At 39.0% G+C, this 15870-nt stretch overlaps 2 protein-coding genes across 8 annotated transcripts in view; one reads left to right on the top strand and one right to left on the bottom strand.

Annotated features, from left to right (window-relative positions):
* Positions 1-14268, top strand: part of KIAA2026 (KIAA2026 ortholog) — a 90484-nt gene extending 76216 nt beyond the window's left edge. For 3 of the 7 annotated variants that reach the window (XR_003538573.1, XR_003538572.1, XM_027709640.1), the window contains one exon: positions 6111-9502. The gene's annotated coding sequence lies outside the window, so the exon portion shown is untranslated. Of the gene's footprint in view, positions 1-6110; positions 9503-10438; positions 10527-14201 lie in introns of those variants that run through there. The other 4 variants (XM_027709639.1, XM_027709642.1, XR_003538570.1 and 1 more) reach the window with 3 other exon arrangements.
* LOC113981913 (monocarboxylate transporter 2-like) lies at positions 2259-6354 on the bottom strand. Its single transcript, XM_027709613.1, is given in 3 exon segments — positions 2259-2485; positions 4393-5199; positions 6291-6354. Coding segments are annotated over 3 exon segments (1098 nt in total).
* Positions 14269-15870: the final 1602 nt, after the last annotated feature.

The raw sequence follows: 15870 nt of genomic DNA, 5'->3' as shown, positions 1-15870 counted from the left end.
TTCTCACAAGATCTTGTTCAGGCTGGTGGGAAGTAGGGAAATCTCCAGCCCCAGCCCTGACAGAGCCAGTTCTGGACACAGACCAAGATACTCAGGACTTCACCCAGTCAGGCCATAAAACCCCCAAGGATGGCATCAACCCAACCGCCCTGGACCACGTCTCCACCATTGGGCTGCCCTCACAGCTCCAGCCTGAGCTCCTCGTGTTTGCACTTATGCTGCTGCCTCGCCCTCACACCAAGCACCACTGTGAACGGCCCACCTGCATCTCCTCTGTCTCTCCTGTTGGTGCCTGATTGCTGTTTGGTGCCTCCAGAGCCACCACTCCCCCCTGGCTGAACCAGCCCCGGTTGCACAGCCTCTCAATGATCCTCTGCTGAACTCAGTTGTGTTTGTCAACTCCTTTACTGTATTCTAAAATACATGCACAACTGTGGAGCAGAGCACAGCATGCCACTAAGTGTCTTCTTTATTTTCCATATCTGATGTCAGGGCACGTCAAAATAAATCAGTGACAGGACTTGTAAATACAGAATTTTAACAGAAAGGCAGAGGTAGAAACTATGTCTATTAAACATATCCCCATTTGTCCTGCCTCCAATAACCCTTCCTTTCACTTTATAAAATGAAGAGTTATTTTAAATATTGGAACCCTGCAGAAGACTGAAGACTAATACTTCTAGAAAAATCCAAGTTTTTCCATTGACAAGTTTGAAAAGTAGTTTATCAGGACTTTGCTACAACACATCCAGTTGTGTTCCTTCCAGTGTACGTTCTGCAACCAAGCCCTCACAGGTAGTTGATTTATTAGTGGCTCAGCTGATTTCCTGTAAGTTAAATTAAGTTTTTGAAATACTGATTATTCTTATGAGACAAGAAGTAATTATTTTAGATGAGTGATTTATGTTAAACTTCACAGAGGAAGCCATGGTAAAAATTTCATTAAAAGTTCATAAGTAGGGCAGCTATGATATTCATGATAATTTGGGAACTTTAAAGTGCTGGTTTTTTCCTTTTAATATTTTTTCTAAATGTGATCCTTCCTCCCTTATTTTAAGTACTCTCTTCCCACTGATAAAATAAAAGGTATTTGGATACAGACTCTCTTTCATTCTCAAAGAGTATTTACTCAAAGTATTTGCCTCAGGATAGTTGGAATGTGGGACTAAAGGGGACCTCAGGAAGTCAACTAGTCCATCATACTACTTTGAAGTGCAATTGAATATGTTTAGATTCTCAGTCATATCTTACTTATTCTCTGATATCTCTGTGTTTTCATATTCTCCCTGTAGTCTCTTCCATGCTTGACAGGCTACAATGTTTTTTTATGTCAGCCTATTACGGATTTGAAGGCTGTTCTTGTGCCCTGTAAAACCTTTTGTCTTCTAAACCAGTAAAACTTTATTTCTTACACTTTTTCCTTAGGTTGTGTTTTCTTAATTTTCTCAATTTTTTCCACTTAATTCTTTGCAACTTACATATTTCTTCCAGTTAAAGCCTTGCAAACATCATTATCTCTTCTATCTTACCAATAACACAGAACATTTAGTACTTTTAATGTAAGGTTGCATTTGGGATTCTTACTCATTTTGAAGGCCACTGTAGCCATAGGTCTTCTTCTACTGTTCATCAATCCATCTTCATTTTATGTGGATGTATTTTGCTTTTTACTTCTGATATTTAATACCTTATTTCTCTCTACAGTGAGATAGTGATAGTGTTTTCTGTCACTCATGTAACTTTTCCCATTTATCAGGTTTATTTATTTGTCTGATTCCAGCCCTGCTCTGTAGAGTACCTGCAAATCTTTAGCTCGAAACTCTGTTCAGGTACTCATGCTTTCACATCCAACTTGTTTACTGAAAATACTGAACACTACTTCCCCAAGCTAAACATCTGTGAGGTGATGCCTCTTCCTATTTGATAGCGACAGCTGCAGTCTGCATTTGGGGGTAGGGTTTCTATCTGCTGCGTACACACTTCATGGCAATTTAATTTAGACCATAGTTTCCCTAATTCACTTAGCATGGCCCTGTGGGACTGTACTGAAGACTTGTATAGTCAAAATGCAACTTCAACATCAAAATAATGTGATAATGGTTACTGCTTTAGTTTGCTTGTAAACTAATTACTTTCTTCCTTAGTCTCAAACATTCCTACCCAAAACTTCTGTTGTTTTGTAAATCCTACTAATAGGGAATTTGGCTAAAATGAAACACTTCCATGTGTCCTGAAATGCTGTCTGAGGTCCAGTGTAGTCACACCACTACACTGTGTTGTCAATAGCTTCTGTGTTTGTGTTTCAGGAGATGGAGGGAAGGGTAGGATAATGTTGCCTTTTCTGGTTTAGTACTAGTCTGGCTTCCTCTTTCTTTTCTCTGTTGGAGTTGATCTAAAATAACTAAAAATCCAGCTGATAGGATGAGAGTGGCTCCTGCCATGTAAAAGCCTGCTCTGTAGTCTCCAGCCATGTCCACAATCAGACCTAGAGAGAAACAAGTGACAGAAATGTGATTGATGGAAAACAGGCTAATGTGAATTAGCTCAACAGTGTGAGTGAACATATCCTCTCACAAAGTCAGTGTGCTGCTTACGTATCTGTCTTGCAGCTCTCTACATCATGAGCACATGTAACATCACTCCATTATAGCATTTTAAAATTTGAAACACAATTCACATCCCATTGCTCTGTATGTTGCTACTGAAACAATATGTTTGAAGCACTTTCCAACCTAAAGTGTGGCAGACAGTGAAGGTACTGGCAGAAAAAAAACCCAGACAATGCAGCTATGTATCTGAGTAGCCCCATGTTCTGTGGTGTAGCTGTCATCAGTTGCTGTAATTTGGACCATAACAGTACAGCACAAGAGAGTTTAAAGAAAGAAAGGAGATTCATCTGCAGGAGACATAGTTGGCTGAATTTGTCTGATGTATAATGGGTTTCCATTTCATCGTTTTACAAGGAGCCACAGATGTTAACAAAAAGACCTTGGTTTTCAAAGAGCTTTAAATCAACCAAAATACATAATGCCATTTTGTTCTGTACTGAGAAATCACTAGTATAGTAGTAGTAGTAGTACTGCAGCACTATATCACCTGCTCTGTGGATGTGAAGGCATATTCCTTTGTGGGCTGATGAAAACTGCTTGCTTGTGGAAAGCTTGTTCATGTTTAGCGTAGTCTCTAGTCCACCCTCTAACCTGACATCAGCCCTACATAGTCAAAGGAACTCTGAATTTAAATCTTTTAGATTTTACTCTCAGAGTGGGAGAGGAGAGCTTGAGAGGCACTTAGTGTTCCCTGCTCTTCCGTACTTTCTTTGTAGATTACTGTATGTACACAAATGGTATTACTACATATAGTAATTGTAGATTACTATATTGTAGATTACTATATGTAGTAATTGTAGATTACTATATGTGCACAAACCGATCCCCAGATAATCAGTGCTACTGACCAGCCACTATATAAATGTCTTGCTACTTTGTATTATTTTCAGATCTTTCCAACACACTTTTGATACTATTCTGTCTCAAACTCTCTATAGATCTTCCTGGTTCCTATATTTTCAAAAGTGAATTAAAATGTTCCAGTATTCAGTCTGACCCATTTGCAATCAATTAGTGATGCCATTACCACAGAAATCACTGTCATGCATGAGCAGTGGTCTTTGAACGAGGTCTCAGTGTGCATTTACTAGTCACATTGGTAATTTTTCTGCCATATCACTTTGTAAAGTCCCTACAGCTTGCAGTTCATTTGTTGTGCATTTTTCCAAGATGACTATGCTTTGTTGCCAGTCCATAAATCCATGTGCTGTCTCATTGTCTGCTCTCTCTTCCCACTGTACTTATGTGCTGCCTCACCCATTTATTATGTTGGTTGTCTCAAATGCTGTCTAAAAACAGCAGGCATCTCTGTGAATATTTCCTTGAGGTTTGCATAGCCTAATGTTCAATTTGAACTTCTGTAGAAACCCTTCCAACAATACCAGCATTTGTGCAACATCGCTAGTCTCAAATTTCAGTTTCTTCTCTGAAAGTACGGGTCTGCTGCTTGTCCTAATGGCACACTTTCACAGCAAGAGAGTGGGAGGCCATCAAGTGGCATTATGTGGGAAGCAGGAACACCACCATGTGAACCCTGCCATTCATCCCTGCTTTCATGTTGAACAGGTATCTCTAAAATCACGGAAAAGAGAGAGAACAGTGTATTTTTGAGAGGATTTAAACCAACCATGTGTTTTTTATATACTTCTTGGCTTACATACGCCTGAGCTAAGAAAGGGGGAAATTTGGGTGCAGATCCAGATCTTTTCAGTTTGGGTTACCATTCCCCTTTCTTCTTGTAAACTTTGTAAACTGTGTTTGGCAGAGTATCATCTTAACTTACCTGCAAGAGGGGGCCCCACAAAACCTCCAGAGCTTCGAATGAGCATGAAGAGCCCTAAAGCACTGTCAAATTCTGGCATGCCTACAACATCTGCCAGCACTGTAATGTGAATGGCGACTGTCGTACCAAAGAAGAATCCATAGAAGCCAGTGAATATTGCCAAGGAAACATAGTTGTTAGCCAGTGGCAACAGCATCAGGGAAGTACTGATCAGTGTAATCGTCATCACCAGCAAATGAATGGTTTTGGTAACGTGGAGATTGGCATACCAGCCACACAGCAGTCTGCCTGCAAAGTCCACCATAGCCAAAATGGATAGGAGTGATGCAGTCCGTGATTCATCTATTCCCAAGCTGTAGCTAAATGGAACTAAAAATAACGGAGGAACAAAAAAACTCATAGCAGCTAATATGCCAAAAATGGCATAAAGTACAAACTCTGGTCGCTTCAGAAGCATCCAGTTTAAGGCTTTGTGTGTGATAGGAGACTTATCTTCTTTGTCTGTCCTGGATGCACTCTTGCCAGGTGGTGTTTGAGTTTGGGAATGGTGAGCCTCAAGGAGACAGCTGCTTGTCAGGGGTCGCATCAGTGCTCCACCGATACAAATATTGAGTTGGATGCCACCTATGATCAAGAGGGCACCTTTCCATCCATACTGACTAATCAACCACTGGAAAAATGGCCCAAATGTGAATGCAAAGGCACATTCTCCAGCGCTGGCTATAGCATTGGCCAAAGCCCTTTTCTTGGAGAAATAATGGCTAACAATGCTAATGGCTGGTGTCCATGAAAAGGAAATCCCGAGACCTGAAAAACAATAGAAATAGCATGAGTTAGACACTATTGAGTATTTTGTGAAGGAAATTAAAGCAGTCAGTGCTCCTATATTTGCAAAGTTAAAAAGTGTAGAAGGAAAACATTTTTGTTCCTAGCAGCAGCATGAGCTTAGCTGTACTACCTGTAGGAGTAAATTTGTCACATATTCTGTAAGAGTAAGTCCTATATATTCAAGCAGACAAGTAGGATCATGAAGTTCTCACTTATTACATTCTCACTTAAAATAAATAAATAAATAAAAGAAGTTGGTTTGACAGCTTTGGCACTGTGTGAGAAATGCCATGGTCATGTGGTTGAAGCTAGACAGATCTGAGTGTCTATGCTGTCTGAATTAAGGCTGGTACTAGATGAGTTAAGCTGAGCTGTGCTGAGCTGTGCTCAGGGTAGCAAGTGAGGCAGGACATGAAGAAAGTTGGTGTATTACCTCTATCTGCTCTTCATTTTCTTGCCTGACTTCTTTGAGCAGACTTCAAACCTGCTCTAGCTTAGAGTGATTTTAATGGCTCCCTAGATTATTTGGCAGCCCAGGACTGCCAAAGGGCTCAAATTCCAGACATTTTCCCAGGCATCCGGCATGGAATTTGAAATGGTTTATTTTATTCCCTGCCAGCTTTGATTCCTGTTCCAGGAAAATCTGCTAATTGTTGGAAGCAACTTTCTGGCCTGTTTTCACCTGGAGTAAAGGAAAGGATTGAAATCAAGTGACAGTCTGGGCCTCTGTTCAAAACATAAGATAATGTTATAGAAAGAACAAAATTTGGGATCTCTGTGTCCTTGTACTCTTTATGAAGGTTCTTTAAACCTTCACAAGGCTCTTGTCTCCAAGTGAAAAATAAAACACATTACTAGCATCTAATTATTCACCTTCTCTGTCATTGGAGGTTTCCCTCACAAATTCTTATTTCCAGAGTGGGAAAGGAGGGAAGACACCTTTTAAGAGCATTGTTGGTTCTAGCTGCTCATGAAATCAAAATATACATCAAATTTCAAAACTCCTACCACTAGCAGATAAGGGTTCTGAGTTGCTGCTGGAAGAAAGCCATAAAGCCATAAAGTCATACCCTGTAGGAAGCCAGTCGTTACATACATCCAGACCATGTTGAATCCAAAAAATCCCAGTGCCATTCCTGAAAAAGCCAGGAGTCCTCCAGTGATCACAACTGCCCGATGGGTGTATCGTACACATAATGAACTGGCAACAGGGGCTGGATCAGCAGCAAAATTGGAGAAAGAAAAATACATTAGGAACATTAAGCTGATTGACATGACCAAATAATCAAATAAATCAAATAAAGTACCCTTATAACTCTTGTCTCAAGCAGACTTAATTCTTCTGGATGGAGCAGGACATCAATTGAAATTTCAAAATTGGATCCTTACTGACAGGGAAATGACTCTCCCTGGTGCTCAGATTTTTAAATATATTCAAAATATGTAATAGTTTTTAAACGGAAAGAGCCCTTCAGTGCCTTCCTTGCAGGACAGTTCTACTGAATTTCATGTAAGGATACAACTAGCAACGTGACAGAAACTAGTGTAGAATTTTAGCAGAAAGTGAAACCTCAATTTTATTATTGAGACTGTATTATTGATATGGCTGGCATGGAAACTTTCTAGAGGAAAATAAACTTTGTCTTCTAGAGTTTTGCAAAATCATATCTTTATGGAATTACAAAAGTTTATAAAGAACAAAAAATCAGTGTTTATTTCGTGGTAATGCTTTTTACAGGAAATTTGCAGTTCATTTCTTAAATCTTTATTTTAGTGGTACAGTTTCTCTCAGCAGAGTGCAGGGACTGTTCAGCACGAGGGCAAAAATGTAGTAGGTACAGATCAGAGAGGGCAGCAACTGCTTTATCTCTAGTCACTATCTGGAAGCACCTGAAATGTCAGTGATATTTTTGCTTAATTAAGGATCAGTTATATTGCCTCGCTGTTTTTCCACCTGCATCACAGAGATGAGGTCAAGGCCGTAAGATTTCTTTAAATAGCCTTGGCCACTAGGGGACTCCCAAGTACCACCTGGCATCAGTCGGCTCCTTTCGATACATTAATGATCTGGGGACTGGAATTCAGTTAACGAGGACCATGCTTGTAAATTGAAATACATAGGAAGATAATGAAGAGAGAGCAGTCAGCAAGGAAGGTTTCATAGTAGTTTGTAGGGGCAGGTTGTTGTAGGTTCACCTGTATTAGGATCAGAATTAAGAGAATTTGGTGGCTAGGGTGAGTGAAATAAATCTGGTAGAGTAATAACGGCTGCAAAATGTGCAGGATGTACATTGTCTGATAGCAGACAGACCTGGCAGAAGTTATACAAACCCCAGATGTCTCATCAGCATTTACAGCAAAAATATGATGATTTTATAAACATGTAAAAATTATGCCAAAATTCAGTCATGGTCTCTAAGATGTAGTGGATGAGACATGATAAAGCATATACAGTTGGAGAATCATACGTTATGATGAGAGAAAAAAAAAAAAGAGAAAAGTAGACTCAGGATAACTTCCATGAAAGTGCTTAAAGAGAAGAGAGAAATCTGCAGTTGGAGCAGAAATACTATCAAACCCCAAATTTTAAATAATGAAAAAGGAGAATAGATAGGCAGAAATTGAACATGGGGTAGAAGGAGAAAAAAAGAAGCTAACCACAGAACTGGAAATGGGAAAAATAGCTAGATTCCACAGTCTGAAAGGATAAAGAGTAACACAGAGAAAACTTACAAGCAATGAAAAGGGATTATAATCACAGTGCAAAGAGAAAGGTGAGGGGACATGTACGTCAGTACCAAGAGAAAGCCTATGAATGTGACGGGGAGAACCCTTGCTCTGGTAAACTGAATAGCCTGTTGCTAGTGCAAACCCTGGGAGTAGAAGCACATGCTCTCCTTCCATACAAGAACAGAGCTGATGTTGGAAGGATCCAGACACGACAAAATAATAATTCAGTGATCATCCTTCATACTGAACCAAATGACACTGAAGGTTTCCCAGAAGAACACGATAAGAAAGACTAAGCCAGGCCTGGAAAGATGCTCAAAGAACTGGAGGTTCAGATGATCTTAAGCAGAAAGTCTTCTGATCCCTGTAAATGAAGCAAAGGCAGGAGAAGATGAGGACAATTATATACTGACCTGAGACATTACAAACTGCTATACAGAGGGGTTTTGGAACATTTGGCCATCAAGCTGTATTCACTGAAGGAGGGTTGTTTTCATATGATCTCAAAGGATCAAAAACAATTTCTGAAAATTATAGCTGCCTTCTTGGAACTAGGCTGGCCTCACACCTGGCTAGGAAAATACAATTTTGCTGGTTTATATTTGACATTTTTAATATGCTCTATTCCTTGATACATTCCTATATAATGTAAATATGTGTTAAAACCAAAACAAAACCTAACTAAAACAGGACTTTGAGTTCTTTTATCCTCTTATGTTATTTTTTTTCTCATTAAGTTTGTATGCCTGAATGACAAAATAGTATCACAGTAGGTCAGCGATAAGTCTAATTTGTAAACCAGATTGATAGATTTATTCATGGCTGTGGTCTATGAAGCAAGTTTTTCAATTTTTTTTTCAATTTTTTCTTTCAATTAATTATTTCTGTCACTGCAAAACAGGCATCAAGGATAGCAGTTTATGGAACTGATAAAATTTTTTCAACCCATGACTTGCTTTATCCTTTGACTTTGGATTATTCTTTGATTTTTCTGAATACATTTTTTAAAGAAAGATCAGTTGCTCATGATGTTTGGAAGTACTGCAATTCCAAGCAGTAATACTGATAGGTGTGGACTGAGTAGGATGCATATAATTATATAGTGTCTATGAAATGAAGTGTCTTCACAAACAAAATTATGATAGCATTTATTACGTAGGGATATTTACCTATTACAACCATATATCTATATAAGAACATGTAGAGCAGACTTCACAAATTCTGTACATTTCAAGCCTGCACATGTTTAGAATCATCATCATCATGTGAAGGATCATGCAGTTTACAAGGGCGCAAAGGACTCTCTAAACAACCAAGCTGAGTCAAATGCAGTATGTTTTCTATTTTCCTCCTCCATTTGGTGAGATATGGTATTTGGCCTGCTCCCATAGCTCATTGCCTTTGACTGGGATAGTTCACTCTCTCTTCCCCTATGTTCTGCTTGCGTGATCTTGTCTTTCTTGTGCTCTGAGTGAACTGATTTTTTTTTTCTTTTTAACTCTGTGAGTTTTCTGTTAGATAAATGACTTGCAATCATTCTAAAGGGGTTAAAGGAGAGCCAGAACTGGCAATACATGCAAAGAAGGGGGATCTTGGCAAAGACAGAAAGGAGAAGTGTGAGAAGGCAGGACTGAAAATCATGGTTTTTGTAGCAGATGGTTTATCTGATAGACAGGGTTACAGTCCTGAAGTTTAAAAGTACTTTGAAAAAGTGACAGTCACTCTGAGATCAGTGAACTTTCACAAATTGGTTTAAGAGCTTGATTCAACAAGCTCAGTGGTTATTAGAATTATTTCCAATGAGTTTAACTCAAAGCCTGTAGCAAAATTGAATCATGAGTTCAGGAACATGAAGTTCTTTATGGCAATCAGATTCCTGTGTATCTAGAGTGTCATTATTAACCAATTCCATATCTGAGGCAGCAAATGCTAATTTTCTGTAAGAAAATTTTCTGTATTTTCCGTAGAGACAGAAGAAGAAAGTCTTGTCCTTACATATTTTTGGTTTGGGTTTTTTTTAAGGAAGCTTTTCAAACTTGCTTTGGTAGTTAATACATTAAAATGAAATGCTAGAGGAGCACTTCTACCTACCTCCTAAATGAAAGATGGCAATAGTTACTGATGTGATCCAGGAAGTGGTGCTTGCAAGTCCATCAAAGTGCTGCTGGATTTCAACAAAGAACAGACCAAAAGTCTTGAGAACAGCAACAGTGAGGCCCATCACCATGAAGGCTGACACTACCACAACCCATCCATAGCCACCATCTGGTGGATTGCTGTCTTCAGCCTGCATCTTTTTTAATTCTCAGATCTTCTCTGGGCTTTGGGTTGGCTTTTGATTTTTTTTTCCTGCAGTGGTGATGGTGATGAGGATTTTTAACAGATCTGCAAATTGGTAGAAGGCCCATTGTTAAAGAAATGAATTAAAGTATTCTAGGAATGGCTTACACAGATTAATTACCAAATTAAAATACAATATGCATTACAGCAGTTTGACTGAAAATAATACCTGAGGAACTTATGCCCCAGGAGACAGAAGACTGAGTGAAGAAAGTAAAACAAAACAAAACAAAAAGGAAAAATATTCAGGTATGGAGTGCAGGAAAAAGAAAAAGAAGCATGCATATGTGAATATAAGAGAGAAGACTATGAGAAAAGATGCAGATATGCAAATTTTCAAATACAGGCTGAGGATCCTACCCTTTCTAGTAACTTCAAGAACCCTATCCCACCATTTTTCAAACCAATATATTATAGTAAACAGCAAATAAAATGCCTCATAGGTTACCATACTTCCTAATATTCTCTGGGCATAGCAATCAATTTAATGAATTGTAAAGCTGTCAAGGCAATTGTTTGTGCCCATCAGCCTCTTGTCATAATTTTGTGTGTATAGATAAATCACTATTATATTTGCTAAGTTGCTTCTATGAGTGGTATTACTAGTGTGACAGAAGATGATATAGAAAAAAGAAAATATTCCCAACCTTAAAAGGACAGGAAATCAGTCTGTTTCAATATTCTGGGTATCCACATAAATGGAAATAAATGGAAGCTACTTCACTTATCTGGAAGTCTGAACTTAGTGGACTTTCCATTCCTGAAATGGCAGCCTCTCAGAGAAATACTTCACCTCCCATTTGGCAAATACGAAAATGACATTTAAAACCAAAAGAATTCCAATTGAAGGTATTCACTATGGGATTCTATCAATCTTGACACTTTCCATTTTTTAATTATTGCATAAGTTCCAGGAATACTGCAAACCTGTTTTTTATTGTTTGTGCTTTGTCACTAAAAATCCCATGTGAATTTGCAACTTCGACTAAAGAGCAGGAATGTATAAACTTAAAAATTCTTGCTGTTGTAAGCAAATCTCTAATTCAGAACCATTACAATATTATCTCAGTAATTCCAGTGGCAACTGGTCTTCTCCCTGTGTAAAAAGATGTGTGTAATCTCAGAAATGGTATTCAGCATGAAACTTGGTGTTACTCTGGTCTCTGAGGAGTAAATCAGGGAACCCGTATGAGGTATGGTACTGGACATCTGAGGACTACCTGTACACTGCGAAACTTTGGAGCTTCCTGCCACATAAGACTGAGGATACTTGAACTTCACATAGAAATATTAGATAAATCTCTGCTGTACAAAACTATTGAGGATTAACAAATGTTTTTAAATGGCCCCTGACTCAGAAGGTGTCCAAGCTGCAGCTAGTCCAAATTTGGGAAGTATCCCTTTATGCTTAGTCTATTCTTAATCTTAAAGATTTTGGCCTGAACCAATATAGCTGTTACTGACTTGCAAGGAACGCTCCATAAGAATTTTAGGGTCCTCAACATTTTAGCATTTATAAACATTATTGGCTCCTGCACTGCCAAGCATTTTTGCCAAAATGGGGCGCATGATTCCTTTCGAAGGCATCTTAATAGGCAACAACATCCTATTAAACTCATCATTAAAGAAGCGTATTTCCCCTTAGAAATTTTGTGACAAACTTGGAGTAATCATACAGTGCATGGTGGACACAGGAACTGTCTGAGGGAGGGAAACATTCAAACATTTTTCTGGTTTCTTCATGGACACTAAATTCTGAGCAGGCATATTGTACAAAATGCAGAAGACCAAAGAAGACATGACACTCCTGTCTTGGAGGGAGAATGGGAGCTTGAGATAGCTGGATGTACTATCCTTAAAATTATCTTCCCTGTGTGCAGCTGGGAAAAGTGAGTGTTAGGGAAATCCATACCAGTAGAAATTATTCAGTACAAAGCAGCAGTCACTAGTCCTGTGACTTGCTTCACTGAGGTATATGATCTCAGGAGAACCTAAATCACTTCAGCAGGGTGGGGGAAAGAAGCCATCAGAACCTTGTAGGTGTCAGAAGCAAAATCATTCGGCTGACGGGTCTGGACTAACATGTGGCACTGGACATAGTTAGCCAGACAGATTAATCAGTTGCACAACAACTCAGACAACATCCTGAAAAATCTTAGAACAGCCACAAGACAGGGAGGACTGCCTTGTGGTTGAGGTCTATATGAAGGAAACTGGTTTTCATTCCCACAGTTTCTGGGTGACCTTAAGCAAGTTGTTTGATCTTGCTGTGCCTGTTTTCTCAGTTGGCAAATGCAGCTAATACTTCCAAAGGTCATAAATTTTGTAAGGTTAAAACTGTTAATACTCATACTAGTACTCAGATACTATGAGGAAATACAGAATCTAGATCAAGCTGTAGCCATGTTTTCTGATATTGCTGGGTTCAAGTACCATGGTCATGATTTTGTTTGAGGCCCTGAAGAACATAAAAAAGATGCAAGACTTAAGCTAAATGAGCCTGCCTAGGCAGAGTGATACTGATATTTCTGCATTCTGCATGGGCATGCCTGGGCAAGGGATTATAATTTGTGCCACAAGACAGATAGGAGAAATCCTGCTACTTACTAGGCAGCACCCAGGCTAAAACAGGCATGATAAAATCTACTACTCCCTGACACCACCCAGCACCCTTCACCTTCATTAGGCAAACTCTGCTCCAGGAGGAATATAAATCAGGCCTACTGCTCACAAAACTTAAATGAACAGCATTTTTCCTTACAACAAATATATCTTTTATGTCACAACTCAGAATTCAGCCCTCAGAGTCCCTTCTAATGATCACGGTGGTACATGTAACTCCAAATGAAATTCCTGTTTCAGTTGCATGATTAATGTAGTTATCTCCAACAGCCCTATGGATTTGAAAGCAGTGCAGCTACATATTGTTGGGAAGGGTTGGAATGCCTGAACAGGGTAGAAGAAAGTATAGGTGTTGCAATGGGTGAACATGCTTCTGACACCATGCTTTGCTTTCTTCCTCCTTCACTTGCAAGAGAAAGTTTATTACAAGATGATGTAGTTCCAAAAAACGTAAGCTGAAAAAACCCACACAGGATTTCATTTTGCTCTTAGGTATTGAGTAATGGTAAACAGTAAGGTTTTAGTATCTTCAGTTTCTCATCTTCTCCCTGAAACCAGTCTTTTAAAAGGAAGGAGAAAAAACCTGAAGGGAAAGTCCTCTTTCTGTTGTGCCTGGCATACAAGATTCCTCAAAGAATGTAAAGCCATGTCTGGAAGAATCATCACTCTGTCTGGCATCCCACTGACTCCTACCTCCAAGATTTCTCATGGCAGCTGGAGTGGATGCCCTGTGAGACAGGGGCTTCAATCAGGAAAGCCACAATGCTGTCATCTGTGCTTGGTGTGTTCATCAGCAGGAGCAGACAGCTCTGCTAGTAGTATCATTATCCTCACAGCAAAATTTGCCAGCAAGAACACACAGGCAGGAGTGCAACCTTTATCTTTGCAGCTGGATAGCTAGAGAGGCACTTTCTGAGAAACTGCAGGTGTTCCTCTATTCATGCTCTACAAGTTCTCCAAGCTGTTTCTGCTTTTATTCATGTCATTGACTCAAAAGGCTTATCACACAATAATAAAAATAAATTATAAAACGCTTATCTGACTGCTTACGTTTGAGGGTGCCATATAAACTTGTGAAAACTGATACTTGTTTTACCTGGTTATCTTGTTCCATGTTCTAATTCACTTTTTACAAAAGAGCAAATGAGTTGAATACATTTGCTGCACATTGTAGAACAACTGAGTGGTGGAATCAAGAAAAGACTGTTGTTGGTATGAATCCTAATCTTCTTGTTTTCATGCAACTCATATATAAAACTCCCCAGATAACTGTATTCATTCTCTCTTAGAGGCTGAGTGGACTCCTTGTGAGCTGGTGATACTTTACAGAAACAGGTTCCCCAGGAAGACAAAAAAAGGAAGTATTAAGTTTTTCCACACTTAGATAAAGAAATGTGATTTGTAAGTGGAGGTTTGATTGAGTTTCCAGTACAAGTATCGTACTTTACCTTTGATTCAGACTTAGCAAAAAAAAGAGAAAAGGAAGAAAAACATACTTGATGTACACAGAGGTACAGAGCTTTTTACCAAAAGCTGATACCTTGAAACAGGAATTACATAAAACTAAATACAAAGTAGATCTTTAATAAATTGTCAGCAGATTAACAAATATAATCTCATATAAATTGTTGTATTTGAAGAAAGAAATAAGGAAGTCAATTGTAAATTATGCTGAAACTTCCTCCACATATGTGCCTTTGTACACTAGCAAGGAACAGGTACTTATTGTGTTTGTCACTCAGATACCTTATGGTCTTCATAACACTCAGACTGGCTCTGCTGATGCTCACTGGCCACTACAGCTTGAAATACAATAGAGCTGTGCTAGTTACTGCTCTTGAGATACAAATTCAGGAGGAACTCTTAATTAAATTCTCCTTTCTAACTTTGTAACATCATTTTAGAAGGAATCAATCTAATGAATATGATCTATAACACAGTTTATTGACAGAGCATATTGAGGGGAAAAGAGGGGCTGAATGCTCTGAGCAATCAGTTTGAAGTAACAAAAATCAAATATGGTATCAAGAAATTACCTTATTCAGGCAACCAAGGCTTGTAGGGTCTATGAAGCTCTTCTTTCACCTTCCTTCACCTTCCAGTTGTATGTAAGTTCTTGAGTTGTACTGCAAACCACCAGTTCATCTTTCTCATCTGAACGACCATCGGGCTATCTGAATAAACCGATCTGTCTCATTCAGGATGTGTAAGCCATCAGATTTTATACAAATCCCCTCCTCCTCTCCTCAAAAGTCATTTGACTCCACCTACACTCAGAAAAACAAAGTTCTGTCCTGAGTAGAGATCAGAGAAATAAAAATCAGGAGTGGAGGGAGGAACCAAGAGGAGGAAGGCAAATTTTGTAATATATCTGCACTGTATTTGTACTAGCCTTGGACTGCTGTCCACAGTTTTTATTGAACTCAACTATTGGACCAACCCAAAAGTTCAGATGTGTCATCTGACTTCAAACTCTCTGTTGTTCTGTGGCATTTACTGCCAATGTTTATTTAAATTTGAAATTCATTTGTGGCTTCTCTATGATTGTGCTGTTGGGCAGATGTTGGCTACAGCTGAGCATTACGTACCCTGCAGCAACTACAGAAATTGAATATGCTCTACAGGACCCAAGCCTGATACATACACGTTCAAAACCTTTCATCAAACCAGAGCAGCCCCTTTGTTGTGTAATTTAAGGGCCCACAATTCCTTATATACTGCTGGATCTCATAAAGCTTTTCTCTCCCTGCTCTCACTGCTAGTTTATTTTAACTGATTCTGCTTCCCAGCAATTTGTCTTGCTCTAAGGCTGTGGTGGCTATAGCCTGCTATTGTAGTAGTTGTGGGGGAGCAGGGTGGGTTGTTGCAGTAGCTTCTTGGTTTTTGTAATCTTTTTATTTACATGTTTGTGTGCTTACTTCATGACTTGATCAGTAATCTGTGTAGTTGGTGTGTGCT

This window comes from Neopelma chrysocephalum, unplaced genomic scaffold (assembly GCF_003984885.1).
Source record: "Neopelma chrysocephalum unplaced genomic scaffold, ASM398488v2 Primary Assembly neopelma1_96814, whole genome shotgun sequence".
NCBI classification, from domain to species: Eukaryota; Metazoa; Chordata; class Aves; order Passeriformes; family Pipridae; genus Neopelma; species Neopelma chrysocephalum.
This window is presented reverse-complemented; position numbering and strand designations above follow the sequence as displayed.